Raw genomic sequence first — 20,686 nt, forward strand, 5'->3', positions numbered from 1 at the left:
ACATTTCGAATCAGAGTCAAAGCCAGAGTCAGATTCCAAATCAGAGTCAGCGTCAGATTCCAAATCAGAGACACAGCCAGTTTCCAAAATTAGAGTCAGAGTCAGATTCTGAATCAAAGTCAGAGTAAGAGTCTGAATCAGAGTCAGATTCCAAATCAGAGTCCGAGTCAGATTCTGAATCAAAGACAAAGGAAGAGTCAGATTCTGAATCAGAGTCAGATTACGAATCAGTCAAAGCCAGAGTCAGATTCTGAATCAGAGACAAAGTCAGATTCCGAATCTGAGTCAGAATCAGCGCACCTGATTCAGTTTCCTCAGTGTGTATTTATTGGCTGATGATTTGAGTCCACAGTGTTAGAGTAGCACAGAGGAACTGTAGCCTGGCAACTGAACGATACAGGTCCGGCTAAAGACGAGTGAGAAATCGCACAAAAGGATGGAAAAAACAGCGAGTACAGCAGGGATTTCCGTGAAGTTTCGAGATTTGAGTGCATACCAGGTGCATACAGTCTGCAGCCTCACCCTTAAAGCGCTAACTGTATCGAGTAAATCCTTTACAAATAAAAACAAAGGCCTGGAAAAGACAACCTTAACCTCAACGAGACAAAAAATCTTCTGTATTTAAACCAGATTGCTCTGTGACATAGTACATATGGATACAGTTAAAGCTTTTCCTCCAATAGCAAAGCAAAAGGCAAAGGGAGAAGAAAAAAGCTATCAGAAGGAGAGCAGGACCCCCACTTTCTCTGGTTCACGTCCTGACTCTTGCAGGAAGGAGATATACTACGGGACGAAGAAGTCTTGCCGTGGCGCAGTCGCACAACAAAGGAAATGAATAATAGAGAGGCTGATTTCAGCAGAGCCAGAGGAGAGCGAGCTTCCTTCTCTATTCCCTCCCTCGCCGCTCTCTCTTTCTTTCCTCTGGCAGCAGGAGCATTGATCTCTCGCTTTTCCAGCTCTCATTCTTACACCATATCCCTCTCTCTCTCGTGCTCTCTCTCTCTCTCTCTTCTCTCGGCACCTTGTATTCTGCTATCTAACACAAATACAAGTCGATCCACTCTGGTTTAGCTAAAACTGACATCCTATTTTACAGAATATCTCAAACCTGGTGTAGAGTGGAGAAAAAATCCAAGGAGAAGAAAAGAGAGGAAAGAAAAGAAAAGAAAAAAGGGTGGTGGAGGGGGTCGTAGGGGTGCAGAAGACGCATGTGGTTATAATTACAGCCAGACAGCACAGTACAGCTCTCCAGCCAAGCTCGGGATCTTAAACACGCCTGAGTTTGGAAAGAGAAAGAAGAAGAAAAAAAAAAACAGAAAAAGAGAAAGTCTCATTAAATCCCTGACGCTATACTGTTCCTGAGCCTCATGCTAGCGAGCGTGCCGACTTTTCCAGAACGGTTTCTTTTGTGACTAATTTTGCTTTTCTTCTGGGCACGTGTCAAGCAACGTTGTGAGCTTTAGGCTCTTTCGCTTTTTCTCTTGCTTTTCTCTCAAACTCGCACAAAGGCCACGGACGTACCTGGAGGCCAATTTATGAACTTCTCCTTTCCACCAGGAGACTGGGCTGAAGGAAGTTCTGTTTTGTTTTTTTTTCCACTGAACAAAACTGCTAAAACTTGCTAAAATTGATATCTGTAAGTGCTAAAACTTTTGTGGTTGTTTTCATTAGAAAATTGAAACTGTGCTTGTTCTTCTATTTCTTTTTTGTCTTTTTATGTGGCTTCTACACCAGTAAAAGTTTCCTCCTTAAGACTGCTGTTATATGGGGTCATTACTGAGTGGTCATAATAATAATAATAATAATAATAATAATAATAATAATAATAATAGTAATCAGGATAAAGAAATTCAAAAGGGAAAATAGGGGTTTGGGGCGTTTAGAGGAACCAGATTTGATCAAATTAACTTCCGACTCAAAAGATGTTTGGATTTTCAAAAAGTTCCCCGAAAGCATCCTGAAAAAAATAAATAAATAAAAAAAATAATCTGAAATCACACCCTAAAATCTCTTCGATAATTACACAACCATCTCACCAGAGCACTGCTTAAAGACCGCTTCCTGTTCTCTCTGGAGAATACGCATTTATTAAAACACTTGTAAACTGGCATAGCGATGCAACTCTGAGGCTCTCGTATCAAACGATTAGCAATTACTGTGTTATAATTATCACTTACAGTACCTCGTTCATCATCGCACGCTTCAAACTGCGCAGAGTTGACAAGTGAGCTCAAGCACACGGTGGTTTCTGACACGTTAAAACCCTAAATACATCCATCCTTCTATTTACTGCAGCGTTTATCCTACATAGGGTCACAGGGTCTATCCTGCAGGTTGGGAACAAACCAGGACATCTAACTCACAATTACACACTATGGACAATTTACAGAATCTAACCAGCCTCCATTGGACTGGGGGAGGAAACCGGAGAACCCAGAGAAAACCTCTCAATCACTGGGAGAACTTCACACACACAGAGTCTCAAATCAGCCCCAGAGGAGTGAGACAAACATGCTAACCTCTAAACAATCCAGCCTCCTTGACATGCAAAATAATATGATACAGCCGTGATGTGTTGCCTGTAGAACCTAGAATCACTTCCTGGAAAAATAAAACCAGGAAGAAGTAGCGATATTAAAAGATTAGCAACATAACTGCTCGTACATACAACAATTTCCTGAAGCAGAGTTTATCCTGAATTTGACCTTTTATTTGTTTTGACTGGTTTAAAGATAAATTATCTTAGTATTTTTCTTCTACGTCTGCTAACAACACATACAATTTAGCCAGTTTAATCCATCTACATTACCTCATGCTAGCTAGTCTAATTATATTTAACATCTATTCATTGTTAGCAACTGCTAAACTATACAGCACTTAGCTTAATATCACTTCTCTCATCTGACTCAATTAATTCTAGCGCTCTTTCCTCTTCTTGTTCCCTTTTTCCTTACCGTATGAGATTTAAAAAAAACCCTTGATGAGAAACAAGTACAACGGCTTGCATGCTATGTTTCCAGGATTTCAGCGCTAAATATTCAAATCGTAAAAAAAAACAAAAAACAGAAAAAACATCCGAGGCTCAGTATTGTCTTTGTTTTTGCCGCCGCTGTGTTTCTGTGTCAAAGACTTGAGCGCAACCCTACAGTGGCCATTTTTCAGCGATGGGCCAGCAGAAAACAAAGCGCCGCCGGTTTGCGCTCGACGCCGATGCCAGGCTTTGAGATGGGGCCGGTGGTCCCTCGTGCCTGCTGGGCGAAGTCATCCATATCAGGTTTAAAATAACCACACATGAGACCTAACCTTTACACGAGACAAATGAAAGAAGAGCCGGTGCTCGGCGCACGTCAGGAGCGGGCCTCGATCGTAGGCGGGCCGGCCCGAACGCGTGACCTGGATTAAAGCTCGCTGCCTGGAGGCCAACGGTGAATGTCACATGAGGTGACAGGAAGCATTCATCTGCTAAAATGCTGACACTGCAACATCAAGAGGAGCAGAGAGAGAGAGAGAGAGAGAGAGAGAGAGAGAGAGAGACCCAGAGGCTGACACACACCACAAGTTACACACCATCATCTCATTGACGACGTAAAGCATACAACGTACACACGAACGCTAGTGTGGGGTTGTGTTAGCACACAGAGATGGAACACATTCTATAAGTTACACCACAACAATAGTGAATCTCAATTCTGATCATTTTAATGCCTTAAGAATGTGTCACATGTTGCTCTTTAGAAAATAACCTCTAGTAAGAGGAATTAAAAACGCTCATAACAGGAACTCTGAGCGTCTCTGAGACCCGTGGTCGATTATTTTCCTCTGGCGATGCATGCCTGAGTGTTTTATTCCTTACGTAGCTGTTTTGATGAAGTGTTTTACAGCAGATGGACAAACTGATGGCAACAGTTTGAGAAAGCCAAAAGGAAAAAAAAGAGAAAAAAACTATAGGAAGACGTGACAAACTCCAAACACAAATGAAATATTACCGCTTTGAATGGCAGCCTGCCCAGGAGTGTGCTGTTCCTCCGTCACATTGTCTTCTACTGCCATGGAGGAAAGAGAGAGAGAGGGGGGGGGGGGGGGGGGAGAGAGAAAAAAAACACAGAATAAATTAGTCACCAAACACGCAAGCCCAGAAATCCTTGGCTAAACAATCTCATCCTAATCTTCTGGAATCTCTTAAGCACAGCTTCAGCATCGTGTTGTTGTGGTTTTTGCATTGATATGCAGCAGGAGCTTTTTTTTTTTTGTTAACGTGACTTTCTATTTTTTTTCCGTCAGCTTGCTTCGGCTCGTTCATATGCAGCAGGTTTTGCAGCGAGGCCCACAGCCACCCACATAAATCACTTATTGAGTTGAGTAATAACGCGATGAATTATAAAAAAATCCCCCCAAACAAAGATCTGGCCGCACGGTGTGGCCTGCTGTCCAAAACATGAATAACTCATCGGGTTTGTCTCGCAACAATGCACTAACATTCTAATCATGAACCACGACGCTGCAAAGACCTACAAGAAGAAAAAAAGAGAGACACAACAAGTGTGAATTTGTCAGAGGTAACACTGCGCATCCTGTCTGTTTGGAGCCTCGTCACCTGCAACACTTCTGCCTCCTGTCTTTCCATTAGCCGAGCCATGTCTGTGCATCCTAATGATTCTCCGTGAACTGCTCGAGAAGCTACGCCGGTCCGCAAATGAACCCCCCTACCACCCCCACCCCCGCTTGTCGGCTATTTAGACAAATTCATTACACGGCAATCGAGCGCTCTTTGACGAGTGTACGGGGCACCGGTTGTGGTTTCTCGCTGTAAAACTGTTTCATTAGAGGCTCCTTGCCTCACCGGCTAAAACTGGAAGCGCTCCTTGTCTGTATGTCAGGTGCGGCGAGCTAAATGGATTTTAGCAGCAGGATGAGAACAAAAGACTCCCACCTGCTCCATGGAAAATGAGGGTCTCTGGGAGGAGGCCTGCACTCCTCGCCACTCCTCTCCTGCCGTCGGAAAGCCGGCCTCCATTATGCCTCGTTCCTCATCTACCCTTTCATTTCCCGAGCGAGGCGAGTGGGAGTCGTGACAAGAGGGCCCTGCTGGGGGCCACCGGCCGCGCAGGAGGCCGTCTTGAACAGAGCCTTTTTAAAAAGTCCTCCATTTGACATAATTAAGTCAGAGGCTAGTGGCGCTGGAGTAGGTGGGCTGTGCGGGGAAAAACGACAGGGCAGCAGCAGGCAAGCTGCGTCAAACTCGCTTTTCCTCCGAAAAGCTCGGCGGGATCTTGAGTCAAAGCTTGCTGAGGAGAGCAATCAAAATTCTGACTGGTTGGATCATTACAGTGTTTTTTCTGCCATGTTAGTGCCAGGCTGACTGCAGCCATTCAAAAACTATAAGAAGTCGCATTTAAGTGGAGCCAACTTTCAGACAGGAAAAGTTAGCGAGCTCTTTAAAGCCATGTCACAATAGCGTGTTCAACGCACCGCTGAGTCTCAAAGTGGGGTTCAGGCAAACTCAGAGGGCTGTGACGGGTAGTCAAGGGGGTATGTCATTTACTTTTACCTTGTTACTGTGATGGAAAGTACAACCCACCGTGGTCAGAGCTTTTTCATGTATTGCCGAGATTTTATAGTTTAAAGAGCAGTACGGCTGCGATGGGTAGTCAGGAAATGATTGTACACATTTAAATAATGAGTCAAATATTTCAATAGGTTCAATTTTGTTAATATTGAGAATCTCTACAATACAAGTAGAGCATTCAGTGAACAAAAACTAACCGTTTATTTAGCCAGTGCGTTTATGTAAATTATTTACCTGAAGGCAACTCATTGGACATGAGTCTAGCTCAAGACGTTACCTCAGGAAAGGAAGTATATTTTTACAATTCATTTACTCTCTCTGGTCCGATGAAGCGACAACAGGGTATATTTAAAAAAAAAAAAGAAAAAGAAAAGAAAGGAAAGAAAACAAATTCATAAGGTTTCAAGAAGACATTAGCCTGTTTAACTACTCGTGTGATTTGATTGGGTTTCATCCCAAATCTCAGTAAAAAAAAAAACAAGCAGCCTATAAGTAGCCCCACTGTACTGCGTTCTGTCGGTGGAAATTTCCAGAATAAAACACAGCACAGCTCCAATAAATCACTAAAATATGACTGTACACATTTAACTAATGAGCCTAATATTTGCATACATGGATTATATCCGGAGGAGGTCTGTGAGATTTAGTTTACAGATAAAAGGGGTCCCTGTCGGCAAAAAGTTTGAGAACCCCTTTGCGACGCAGTGTGTGATATCTTGTAATTGGTCATCATTTCTATAGAAAAGCAGGAAAGCAGTCACGAGCCAAAGTTATGACACAAATTGAGACCGGCTTGATGTCCAAATATTCCTCCCCGAAAACAGACGCACAGCTTGCGCACGTTCACGTGAGCTAAATGAATTTGTGCGGCGCGCCGGAGATCGGCACACGCAGGAGCATTTTCAATCCGGACAGGAGGGGGGTTCTTAATAAATCCCCCACAGCCAAATGGGAGATGGGAGTACAGGGAGTTCATAGTTTTGTTTTGATTACCATCCCTGTTGGTGAGAACCGGGGAGTTCAGGCAGAAAATTCCTTTTAATGACACGATCAGAACTTTTGCATTACGGCGGCAGAACAGTCATTTGTCACCACGGCGCTCTCATTAAAAAAGTTTCTGCCGCTTCGACTGAACTGCGCATATTCGGTGTTTTAGGGCCGCATTTTTTATATACAGCACATAAATTCCATCTCGGTTGGATGTCGTGATGGTTTATCCTGCTGAGGAAGTGATTAGCCATTAACAGTAGTGAAGATAAAGACTACTGCACAACCTGCCATACTGTCTCACGCCATCGATGGGCACACGTGGAGTTATGAATATGAAACCTGAGGCAGAGGCACAGCACTAAGCAGCGAACGGTGCATTCGAGAATTAGAAAGTGAAGTAACTTAGGGATTTGAGGGACTAAATACAAACAAACTGCAAAATGTCTCGATGGAAAATGTGCTGATATGCTGGAAAACGATCTACGCTACGATACAATAAGCTGAGGAAGCAGTTTGCTTCACGCTTCGTTTGTTGCCCCTACAAAATGTTGAAGTAAAATAAATGGAAAGGATTCGTGTTATGGATCTTAGCTTCATAAAACTGTAAATATTTGGACGAATGCTATTAAAAAAATACAGTGAATATATCGAATTAAGGTCGGAAATGACTGAAGTTCAGCTGAATGGAAGAATTTTCACCGATTATCATAACATTTTTCATTTAATTCGCCCTCTCAGCGAACTGACACATGGCTATTACGAAACAAAACCAAAAAAAAGTTTACAGAACCAGATAAAACCAGAACGATTAAAGATGACTGGACAGAAAAGTTTGCATCTGTTCTTAACATCGCATTCTCATCTCATTTGCGTGATGTTTAGTGACATGGTGTATGGATAAAACAAAAATCTGTGCAAACCTCTACAAGCTGGGTCATGAGGTCATACCCTGTGACTCACACACACACACACACACACACACACAGTCCTATCCATTCCTTCAGTGACTGGAAATTTTTTCCTAGATGTATTCACTTCAGGAATTCTTTTCTACTCTACAGCATGACACCACTGATTTTTGACCCGAATGCTTTGCTTTACATTTCTTTTGATGATCAAAATGCCGCCTCACCTTTGTCGTTGATATCACAGCAAAAAAAAAGGAAAAGGAAAACACATCAACTCGAGATTTACAGCCTGTTGAAGCTGAAAACTGCATCGTTTATTTTTTACTCTTATTTTGGCACCTGTAAGGTTTCAGTATTTAAAGGTGCAGTCAGTGATTTTAAAACTATTTTCTTTCCAAAGCCACACCCCTAAATGACCACCTCACTCTCGGGCTAGAACACCAACATGACTGAAAGGTGATTGGTTAAATATTGATAAGCCACAATATTGTTTGCGTATTTGTTTTGTTTTATAGATAGACTAATGTTTCTCCTCCTTATTGATATTTTACCTGAATGTGAGAAACGTTTTAAATTTTTGACGTTTAACCATAAAAAAATCACTGACTCTACCTTTAAATCATTTATGTCTCAGGCTAAAAAAAAAAAAAAAAAAAGGAAAGCCTGGGATTTAGAGTCTTCATGTCTTGTTTCTTCTCACATGTCACTTCCCTGGTTTGAGTTTAAAGAGGTATAAGAAGAATAACAGGTTATGATTTGTGCTGAAAAAATACAACCTGGGAGTTTAATCATATCCATTTTATAAATTTCTATGATTTTTGATACGCTGAGCTGGTTAAGGTATCTAAAATCTTTGCTCATATATATATATATATATATATATATATATATATATATATATATATATATATATATATATATATATATATATATATATATAAGAAAATTGGACAGCTTCAAATTACTCACTCAAGCTGAAACAGAAAAATCTTACAGTAAGAAAGGAGAAGAAAGACTCACAAAAGAAAATGAAAAAAAAAAACCCTCAAATTACAGACTGATTTTAGTTCCTGGTGGTAAATTAGTGCCTCTTTCACCAAGGAATGAAGGAATGTTGGAAAACATTAGCTTTTTTTGATCTCTCAAAAGTTAGCTAGCATGGTAGCTAGTTAGCTGAGTGCAGTTTGTTAACACCGACTGGGTGTCCCGTAGCAGCAGATAAAACTGCATCGACGTGTATTAGCTCTCATACTCGCTGTCCCATCTGTTATCATTTAGATTTATCATGGGGCTCGAAGCCTGATTTTTCCTTGAAGGTTTTTACATGCTAAAAACATTACCTTAGAATTTTACAAATATAAAACAGAGAAATAGTGATGTTTGAGGGTGAACTGAGGAGAAAGTATAGATTTTTTAAAGGTAATGGACATAACCAAGAAATGATGATGGAACTGAATCATTCTGTGAGGGAGAGCGTTGTTGTTTTGTTGAACCAAGTTAACATGCTAACAAAAGAAAACCTCAAGCAAAGCAATGCACTACCTTCTGAGGTAAATGGTTTTATTTAGTGAGAGTGTAAAGGTGGGGGAAGGGAAGAGAAACATCACAAGATATTGCTAGTTAACTTTCCCTTTATTTTTTTTTTGTCTGATGTGCTTTAGTAAGTTTAAAAAAGGGTCTATTTTTGCGTTCAGGTCATCTTTAAAGATAACTGCCCATCTTTTTAGCCATCTTACAGAACGTCCTCGTCAGAAAGACATCGAGCCGTCCTTTTACACCAGAGAGACGCTCGTACAGCTGTTTTTAAATAATAGGGGACGTTAGCCGAGCTGAACGGCGGGAAAATGGCGCTGTAGAACCAGAGGACTGACCACGAGAGAAACCCTCATGAGGCGAATCACCACTCGATTTAGAGCAGGGCACGACGGGTCACGCTGCCTCAATTAAGACTCGGAGCTAAGACGCCAAAAACAGGACATCCTCACAAGTAGCTACTGATTTCACATGCTGATGATAAAAAAAAAAAATAAATGAAAGAAAGAAACTAGCCTGCAATTATGCACATTATATATCATTCTAATTGGTGACTAGTACAATAGCTTTTTGTCCTCATTAGCGGTGTTAGTATTTATGTCTTTCTGTTCCTGTAAAATACGTTTTTTTTTTTTTTAAATAAATAAATATGTGGTGATCATTAGGACATTGTGTGGTACTGTAATAATATGCGTTCGAAAGAAGCATGACCTTCATGGTAAGCAATATTAAAGGTTATTATTTAATCAAATGCAAATAAAGCCATGCCAAATGAGCGCTTTCATTATTAATTCATACCAATCTCATTAGCAGCCATAATAAAACCGACAACAAGATATTTTTCCATATTTGTTAAGATGATCATTCTTAATTACTACGCGTTACACGCACACACACTCCCAGCTGGACCAGAGAGAGATAAGAAAGAAAAAAAAAGACAGCCACCTACAATGACAAAAAAGAAAGAAACTAAGAAAAAAAAAAAAAACAGAAAAATCGGCCAGCTCCCGAGACACCGTGAACAACTTACAGAGGCGAGTGTCATGAGAAGTGACAGCTCTGCTAATGGGATTTTTTATGGTTCTCTGACAGTTTTCTTAATGACAATGACATTTTTTTCCTGTAATATTAAAGAATGGTGATGGATGGTGTTATTACGTGCTTATAACCATGAACACATACACAGGCCCTGTAAAGCATGCAAATACAATAACGCATCAAACCCAGAAGTGAAATATTGACCCCTTAAAGTCTCTGCTTGTTATTCTGATCAATTCGTCAATTTCGTCGGTATGAAACTCAATCACGGGGTTGAGTGAGGAAACTTGATCATGAGATTATTTTCCATAAACAGCACTAAGTTGTTATATATGTAAATTTCCCATTGGGATGAATAAAGTATCTATCTATCTATCTATCTATCTATCTATCTAAAGTTGTAAAGTCTTCTGTACTGAAAAAACTTATTAAATGTTATAATACTCTCACACTGGACACTCCTTTAGGTAATGTTCCTTATTCAAAACAAATCGATTACATTGTTATTAGTTACACATTAATATCAACCTGTGATTTTAATTACTCTGTAATTACTCTGTTATTATTCTGTAATTATAGTGAAACTTTAAGGAAAGAAATCTGGAGTAGCCAACATGTCCTGGGGTTAATCCAAAACTCTGGGGGGAAAAAATATCTCTGATCAAAAATCTTCAGCTGTCACTACTGTCAATATTTTGCCATAAAAGTACAACTTAAAAAATCCTACACTGTAAACACATAAAGCTTAAAATCTGTATGAATCTATTCACTGGCTTCCAAATAAAACCCTCAGGTTATTGACTACATTAATGTCCTTAAAGAAAGCTCACGTATGATTTTCTCACTTGATTCGTTTATTTTCACAGGTGACTATCATATATTTTCTTTTTCACATGATTTATTTTTCACGCGTACTTTTTCTCACGATTCTCTCAGGTGATTCATTTATTGTTAGACGTGAGACTCAATTAATTTATTTTCCAATCCAAATTTTCGCATGATTCATTTATATTCGCATATGATTCTTTATGATTCACTCATTTTTGCATGTGATTCTGGGGTGATTTGTTTATTTTCACATTTTATTCACATGACTGATTCTCACGTGATTCACTGATTTTCGCACGTGACTCATTTTTCACATTTGATTCTCGTGTGATTCATTTATTTTCACATGTGATTCTAACACGAATCATTTGTTTTCAAACGTGATTCTCACATCATTCTAGTTTCATGTGTGATTCTCATGTGACTTCATATGTTCACGTGCGACTCGTTTATTTCCTTACGTGACTTTTGTCCCTGAATTGAATAACAAACCCAATACAGAGAATGTCTTTTATTCTTCGCACCATCACATATCATCCACGCAATGTCACGTGTTCCACATCCACCCACACACATTTCTCACCTAATCACGTGTAACGTACATGACGTGAGTGCTTTGTGATGTTAAAGAACAGTTATCTTCAACGACACGCATGACACACCACACATGCACAATATTCTGTAACTCATAATCCCTGCCACAATGTGACGTTCCTGAATCCTGACCTTTCCTGTTTAACTAACGTCTTTAACAGCCACGGTGCATGCTGGTGTATAAAAGCGGCATATTTTTCAGGTGCATATGACACCGGAGGGTTTCATGGCACCCGAGAAACTACAGATAAATGGTGCAGAAAATATATTTATGTATGCAGGATTCCCTGCCAATAAAACCCAAGTGGTCAGTCAGAGATGTTGGTGGACGAGTGCACGCTGGTGTCCGGTGATCACATGCCACAGCTGCGTTTCAGTAAGAAACAGAAGAGCAAGAGAGAGAAAGACAGAGAGAGGGGATAGTGGAGAAAAAGAAAGCGCAACGTGGCAGGCGTCACGCATTCCAAAGCGACACAGAAGATCCAACTTGGCGACAAAGCACCGGAAAACGGAATGACAGGAAGTATGTATGTATGAGCGACGCAGAAAGGCAGGCCTGGGTAAATGTCAGACGCCGAGTTTGAAGTGTTTGCATACAAGCGGATGATGTATGGCCTCCGTCTGTGCCATCTATTCCCTCAAGCAATAACGCCGTCGTGTCTCTCACACACTGTATTGAAACGGGTGAGGAAAAAAAAAACGGCTTTTGGAATTTTCACTGGGATCCACATGTGCAGCTCGGGACACTCGGGTCACGTTTCACGTAGAACTTTCCCTTCCTCCTGCTCTGTTCTGTAGCGTCTGGTTCAGGAATTCTTTAACTTTTTTGTTCAAGTTTCACATTTTTGAAATGGATCCAAAATACTATTTTATCAATTTATTACTTTTGGTGCTTTTTATTCTTGAACTTCTCAACAGCTGGATGAAACCCAGTCGAATCAAATGGCAAAGGATTAATCAAGCAGCTTAATGAGTAGAAGAGTCCAGTAAAATTAATAAAACCGCAACATGATGATGACGTGTTGTGATCTGGACCCCTGGTGGCCCGTCCTTTTAAATAAACCTTTACCTTAACCACCTTTTTTTTTCTGAACCAATTGTCTAGAACATATGAGTTTTAACCTGGCTTGAATCTGAAGGAAGCGCATTTGAGTACGTCCAGAATCCAAAATCAGCCAACGAAAGTTACGAAAACTAGTAAAAAGTCAAAAAACATATTGACAATGACTTTCGAAAGCAATCCCAGGCACACACACACACACACACATGTCAAAAAGCTCCTAGGTCATGTGATTAAACAAAAAAAAGTGCCACTGGAAATAAAAACACATTCACACGTACACCGCGATAACACCATTCGACGTTACTTCCTCTTGTGCCTCGGATTAATCTCTAAATGCCTCCACGGATGTAAAAAGCTGATGAGAGCCCCGCTTTCGCTCCGGCGTGTGCTTGCTGTCCGTCAACACGTTCGTGTAAGAACGGAGAGATGCGATGGTGGGTGTATTCTTTTCTCCCCTGAGGCATTGATTTAAAATGGTGGCTTGAAGAACACACCGCAGACCATGTAATCTTCCTTTCAGATGATGACTTCCGAGAATGAACAGTGTGTGTGCAGGGGGGTAGGTAAATAAATAAATAAATAAATAAATAAATAAATAAATAAATAAATAAATAAGCTGGGGGGAGGGGGGAGCAGGCAGACCACAAGCTGGGAATGTGAAATCGCGGACAATTATTTGCTGAGCGAAATACAAAGCCTGCCAGATGAACTGGAGCTTAGCCATGAATACCAGTGGCTACCCTCAAAGGCTACAGGGGGAAAAAGTCTGCATTCGATTTACTTTACCGCCTGTGTGAGTGTGTATGTGTGTGTGTGTGTGTGTGTGTGTGTTAGATTAAAGAGAAGTCTTTCTAGTCTTGTTAGCAAACGTGTGATTATGTGTGATTAAGTCCATGTCCTTAAAGTCTGTGTTTGCATCTAGATAAGTTAAAAAAAAACATACACACACACAATCGACAGCCATGTATCTGTCTGCATGCAACACTTTTCCAACATGCAGCCTAGTAAACATCACAAACACACATCAATCTCTCAACATGTGTAAACCTTCAGAGGACCTCCTATATCCAGACTAACTAGTGATCAATCACTCGTGACCCAGAGCTACACTCACACACACACACATTTCCATTTTTTGCACGCGAGTGACGCATCCCCTGAAAATAAGCCTCACAAAACTCACAAACCGGACCATTTGTCAGAATCCGGCAGAGCTTTCCTGACTTTCCGTCTTCTCACACACCTGATTCAGCTCATCACCTCACTATTAAGTGAGTCAGAGCAGGAAATCACCAAACTGTGCTGGAAACCGGATAACCGCTTAGTGATTCAAGCCCAGGTTCTGCTTTGTCTATCACCAAAAAAAAAAAAAAAAGTGTGCTCCTGCTCTTCCAAACGTCATGTGACATGACCAGGCTGATCTTATAATCCAGATTCAAGGGGGATTTAAGCTGAACCACCGACCTTAACCTCAACCTTTGCAACTTTGCATTTGTCTGTGCAATGAAATGTCACGACTTTGCAACTGACCTCTCTGAACAAAGTTTTCCCTGCTCCAGAATGTTTGCAAAAAAACATTGTACAACTCCCACCCTGTCTAATGCAGCTCCTGAATATGTACAACATGCACGCGCTCAGTGGTCTAGGGAAATATGTACAGAGATACACAATTCTAAAATGCGATGCCTCTGAATTCTGAAATCCTGAATTCCTCTACAGAGAGAGAGAGAGAGAGAGAGAGAGAGAGAGAGAGAGAGAGAGAGCAATTCAATTTTTTTTTAAACGTCCTCTTAGCAGGAAAATTGTAAACACCACTAAAGTTACAAAGTCCTACAGGCACTTTGGAGTATTATTGGTGTAAAATGATGCAAGACGCACAGCCTTTACGCAACGCGCGTCCGCGCGTCGCCTCAGACCTGAAACCAAAAGCGCGTTTGTGCTCTCAAACGGCGCCCGTTAAAACGTTACACCGCATGCATTCAGGTGCAGGAGAGAGGAGCAGGCGAGGCGATGCGATGCGAGGCAAGGCGAGGCGAGGCGAGGCAAGACAGGGCTGCTACTGCCTGCTAAAATCCGCCCGGTGTCCGCGGCGAAACAGCGGCACTTACCTCTGAGCGATCTTGGCTTGGCTTGCTTGCGGCGCGACATCCTACAGAGAAGCGGCTCGGGCAGAAGAGGCTGATCGGTGGAGAATTTTAGCGCAAGAACATCGCAGAGAATCGGCTCGCAAACGCGCTTTGGGGGGGTTTCTACACTTGGCGACCTTGTTTGTTTGCTTGTTTGCTTGCTCGCTTGTTTGGTTATTTGGTTCGAAAATCCAATTTTGTGCAGCCTATTTCAGTGTCGGGAAAAGTGCGGGCACGGAAGTCGCGGAGAATCCGTCGTGCGCGTCCATGTCCTTTGCGAAACGCGTTGATTCCCGACAATAATGATCTGATTGACGCAAGGAGTTGTAGCTTTACGCGTGGATTCTTGGCACGGCGCGCAAAAAAAGACACTGTCAAAACGCGTGCTGAAAAGAAAAAAATATGTATTAAAAATTCAAAATAATAAAAAAACGTAAAAATGACATAAACACTTTTTTTTCCTCTTTTCCTAACATTCCTCGAAGTACTAAAACTATTTATTTTCTCACTCCCGTTTCCTAATAATCTATTAATAATCTATCATAATCTATTGCTACGAATCGGCTTTTTTAAAAGTCTACGTCTTAATTGCTTTTTCTGCCTTTAAAAAAGCAGAGGAGGAAGAGGCAGACAGAGAGAGAGAGGAGAGGAAGAAGACTGCGCGCTCGCTCGTCACCAACCTGCGAGGTGTCGGACTGCGCCGCCGCTCCGGTAGTCCGGTACATCATAATGGAAAATGGAAGCGAGGCCCCCAAAGCCATGAGGACGGCTCCAGAGGGGGCCCGAGCCCACAGGGACGCGCGCGCTGCGTAATCACGGAGGAAATCATTGTCGGCCTGCCTGCCTGCCTGCGCTCGCGCACACACACACACACACACACACACACGTACACACACACACACACACACACACACATACACACACACACACACACACACACACTCATAGAGAGGGCATGATTAAAATCCAAGGGGCGGCGGCAAAACGCGGAGATTCCGATCCGGATCAGGAGTCGTCTCAGTGACTCCCATGGGTTGCCAGATTGACATTGCACAGTTCAACATCACAGCACGATTTTCAATCCCTGCAACTGTATTTTCCGTCACTATCAAACATGTTCTTAATTTCCATCATATTATTATTATTATTATTGTTATTATTATTATTATTATTATTATTATTATTATTATTATTATTATTATTATTATTTTTCAGAGTAAAATCTCAAAATGTCTTAGATAAAAGTTTTCAAAAATTGAAAAAGAATAAATGTTCAATATAACGGTCAAAGAATAAATGGTCAATATAAGGATTAAAAAAACTTTAATCTGAAAATAAAAATTGAGTTGAAAAGAAAAATGAAAAGCAAAACACGGGGTGTTAGAGTGGAGATAAATAGTAAAGAATTAATGAGTTATAGTGTTATAACTAAGCATGATTAAATATGATTATATATTAAGAGTAAATTAAGAATAAAGAATCATTTCAATTTCAATTATATTCATTATTATTTATTTAATTGCTTTAATTATGCTTTGCTAATGTGCTTTTTAAGTGCACACACACACACACACATCTCTAGCGCAAGACAGTCTCACTCTTTCATTGGGTCTGGATGGGAGGAAACTATTCAATACTTTTATTTAAATAGGTTTTACATAACATTAATGTTATTTGTGGGATGGATTTTAAAATAGATAATCCCCTTTTGGGACACTTTTGCTCTGGTAAAATTAATAACCACTGTAATATTCATTCATTCGTCTTCAGTAAGCACTTTATCCTGGGCAGGGTCATGGTGGATCTAGAGCGTTTCTCAGTATTACTCTGAATGAGAAGGAAATACACCTTGGATGGGATGACAGTCTATTGAACACACACATTCACACGTAAGGAAAATGTAAACTAATGGCAAGTTTTTGGGAGGTTGGAGGAAACTTGAGAACCGTTATGGATTTGGGTAGAACGTGAAACTCCAGACAGACAGGAAGCCAAAACTTGGAGCTGCGAGACTGAATAATCAAAATAATAGCTGGTCAATTTTCTAAAGCTTTCATTTTATACCTCTACAAAGTGCCATAGAAAATATAAAATAAACCTCTGAATCCTGAATGCATATTCTTACACGTACATGTACACGTGTGATTTAAAAAAAAAAAAATAACGGCAAAATGGGTTAAAATAGGATACATATCTGGCAACCCTCTGCCATGCTCTTTCCTATCAGCCTGTAGCTTTCAGCAGATGGATTGGTCCCCCTTCTGGCAAGAAAGGTACTGCTTAGACACAGTTTACACCGAAAGCAAGCTTTCAATTTTTTATTTAAATTTAAAATGCAAATTTATTCTTATTCTATTTTTATTTTATTTTATTTGAAATTTAGTCATGTGTAGATTCTATCTGCTGATCCTTGTTCAACAAATTGTTCAGATTTTGTTTATGAGCTAAACAATTGCACACATGCAAGAGATTTCACTCCTAAATCATCAAGTGTTTTAAATTTCATTTAATTTCAGAGGAGTTATACATTTTTAGTCTGCCGTCTGACAGGAGTGGAATTACATGCCTAGCATCTTCCCTCTGTTAGATTATACAATCCTCTAAAGATAAGCCTGGGATTAAAAAAATATATAACTAAATTATGCATCATGGCTATACCGTCCTCCTATTGGTGGATTTTAGACATAGTCTTTGTTCGCAATGGCATTAAATCACATTAAATTATGTGAAGTCTGTTCTAGCCTTATTTTAGCACTTAACTTACTCTACATTAGCACACGCTCACTCAGAACTCTTTTTCACGTGTGAAATTCAAGCTTATCACTCGTCAAGCAGTGGTTTCAGAAACTAATGAAGAGCGATGGTGATGTGAAGGCCTGTGGAGGTCTTATCCCATCAGGTTTCGGTCTTTTGTTAGCAGAACAGGAGCTCATCTCACCTGTCCAGTCTTTACACCTCACCTATGTGAAAATGAGGCCCAGAAACGACCTCCTGCAGAGAGGGGTCACACTCTTAGCTCTCACCCCTGAGGACCGTTAAATCAGTCAGTCCTCAGCCTTACTTTAGAGCTTATTACAATACGACTGCAAGTCAACTTCGGATACAGAGAGTCACTGAGTTTCCTCTTGTCTCCGGTCTTATTGATAAATATTGGGCATTGAAATATAGTGAATGCTTCCAGACAAGCAAACAGGATTCTGATGCTGGATTCTTCATTGTGATTGGTCAGAAGGTGTTGAGTCATGTCCCATAACATCAAGCTTCAAGACAAATCAAAGGTTTATATGAACATGTTTTTGTTTCTATAATAGCAGGAAGTTTTCAGTAAGGAGATGTTTATGCAACATTTTGGGAAGGAGCGTTTTGTAAAGGTAAAGCTGGAGTTCTAGCAGCTTTATATTCTCTGTATACCTCAGTATGTGTGTATACATGTATTACTCAGTATGGTTACATTCTGCTGCACTTTATTTGACATGTTTACATCCCGTGACATTTTAAAACCCTCTCATCATATGCAAATCCCTGTGTTCCACTATGGTGCAATGCAATAATTATTTATATCCATAAATTTCTGTATATATAAAATATTTACACACTTATTTATACCTTATACATCACTCACAATAATTGACTTATTTATTACTATAGCCTTGACTGCAGTTGTGTGTGTGTTTTTTATGTTTTTGTTAAAATGGATGTATAGTTTGCACTAAATTCTATATGTTTTGCACTGTAAGGTCTGCTCTAACTTCGCTGTACTCTGTATAGTGACAATAAAAGAATCTTGAGTAAGTTTTTCAGCGCAGGAAAAAGTCTTCAGGACAGATGAATTCACACTATGTGTTTTGACAAGCGGCATTCCTTTTTTTGTCTTATTAACTTCAAGAGAAAAAATAAAAGAATCCAGTGAAGGATGGAGTGTTTTTACTATAACGTAAGTGACAGTAACAGGAGATCTTGACAAGGAGAACCTGTTCCCTTGACGTTCCACAATGATAAATGTAAGGAACGGAATAGATGGATAAAATTTGACTTCCTTAATAAACAGTCATGATGAAATTGTTGGTGTATAAGAGGAATAAAACACATGAGGATGTGCTGTTAGGGAAAAACAATCAATGGCTGGATGGAAACAAAATTGCGCCACATCACACAACTGTGACGTTATCTATTTTCCTGTAAAAGCACTATTGTGTGTGTGTGTGTGTGTGTTTTATGCCATATTTTCTATAATGGTTGTATATTTTATATATATAAAGAAGTATATGAAGCCCAGGAGGCGTGGTGGCTTAGTGGTTAGCATGTTTGCCTAACACCTCTGGGGTTGGTTGGTGGTTCAATGTGGGTGTGTGTGTGGAGTTTGCATGTTCTCCCCTTACTTCAGGGGTTTCCTCTGAATAATCCATTTTCCTCCCCCATGTGTTATAGGTTGATTGGTGTCTCTAAATTGTGCGAGTGTGTGTGTGTGTGTGTGTGTGCGATGGATGGCACCCCAACCAGGTTGTCCCTTGCTTTGTGCCCTGAGTATCCGAGTATACACTCCAGGTTCTCTGAGGTCTTGAGCAGAAAAAGCTGTACAGAAATGGATGGATATTACATCTATTTTACTTTGAACTCTACACAACCTTACATTAGCATCACCATCACCTCACACACTCAACATGAACATGCTAAACTAAACTAAAACCATCCAAGGAGGTAGTTAGAACCAAGTGAGCAGAAATCTGCGTAAAAAGAGAAGTTAAAGCATCAGTAGAAACACAGAGTGAAGTTACACAGGATCAGTTACACAGGCACGAAGGATATGAACCGTGACAGGATGTTCCTAGCACATTTACTGGTTAGAGTTTGTGCATTGTACATATTTATTTAAAAGCTGTAGATAAGTCTGCTGAAATCTTGAAGATTTGCACATTTCTGTAACATTTCTTACACTAATAGCGTCCTTGCTTGCTTTTTTTTTTTTAAATAAATGATATATCATTCCATTCTATTTTGTCAAGTGTCAGCTTAGTTTATTTCAATACTTTTCTTTTTTTTTTAATATGTTGAAAATTACCACTTCATATTGCCTTCAGGGCATTTCCTTTTAAAAGACAGCTTATCTGGGAAGTTATGACCTACATTGTTGTCAGGGTTTTTCACTTTATTGAATATCATTTCGCACCTATTTTCATAAGACCCTTAAAACTTGACAGGCGCTCTCGCACCTCAGAATGAATTCCCCACCCACCGGGTGACAAAAGAAAAGAGAAGGGAGGAATATCAAAAAAAAACAAAAAAAAAAACAGTAAAGATTGACATGATTTGGTTTATTGCAGCATTCAAAGTGTTCGTGAGATGTAAACATCTATTTGTAGGTCTGCCGCGCTCTGTCGGGAGGTCTCGCTTGTCTTCTACTTCACTGTGAGCTGAGCCTCTGCTCCCAGCATGCTGTCAAGCGATTTTTCCCCTAAAATCCGAGGCACCTCAGTTATACGCCTATGTGCCCGTGTGCCCCGGGCCTCGGTGGCAGCCTGCAACAACACAGCACACAAACAAACAAACGGCGCTCCCTGAGTCCTTATGGGCTTTTTGTATCTTTCATTAGCTACAGAATGAAGAATCTGTGGATGAATTTTACAAAGCGAGGAGAGCTTTCCTCCATGCAAATCTTTCAAACGAGCCCTGAAGTGATGTAATTACTTGATGTGTTGCCCTTTGTTTAGTGCGTGTGAAGATACAGTATACTCATGTCCTCAAGGAGGTGCGCAAAGAAACTCGGATTTCTCATCAAACGGAAGTGTCACTTAGGTAGGTTAGGTACTTTTTGAGCATTTAGGTCAAAAAGCAAAAAAATCTATCAATAACTCTGTCAAAAAAAACAACAAAAAACGATTAGTCATTATACCTCCTTGATATAAGAAGGACGATGCGAGGAAAACTTTTACACAAACAATTAAAAAGAGATAAACATATTTTATGATTTGCATTCTTTCTTTCTTTTCAAATCAATTTTCAGTTCATGTAATTTTGAGTTCATGCCGTAATGTTTTACTCC

The 20,686-nt window shown here is 40.2% G+C and overlaps 1 protein-coding gene across 7 annotated transcripts in view; it reads right to left on the bottom strand.

Annotated features, from left to right (window-relative positions):
• LOC131356028 (zinc finger protein 521) overlaps positions 1-15,525 on the bottom strand; it is a 134,686-nt gene extending 119,161 nt beyond the window's left edge. For 2 of the 7 annotated variants that reach the window (XM_058394760.1, XM_058394761.1), the window contains exons 1-3: positions 15,327-15,525; positions 14,629-15,032; positions 3,987-4,043 (exon numbers count right to left, since the gene is read on the bottom strand). In XM_058394760.1, the coding sequence (XP_058250743.1) occupies positions 3,987-4,043; positions 14,629-14,668 (97 nt within the window). In that variant the 5' untranslated portion in view covers positions 14,669-15,032; positions 15,327-15,525. The remainder of the gene's footprint in view (positions 1-3,986; positions 4,044-14,628; positions 15,033-15,326) is intronic. The other 5 variants (XM_058394758.1, XM_058394757.1, XM_058394759.1 and 2 more) reach the window with 4 other exon arrangements.
• Positions 15,526-20,686: the final 5,161 nt, after the last annotated feature.

This window comes from Hemibagrus wyckioides, linkage group LG07 (assembly GCF_019097595.1).
Source record: "Hemibagrus wyckioides isolate EC202008001 linkage group LG07, SWU_Hwy_1.0, whole genome shotgun sequence".
Classification (NCBI taxonomy): Eukaryota; Metazoa; Chordata; class Actinopteri; order Siluriformes; family Bagridae; genus Hemibagrus; species Hemibagrus wyckioides.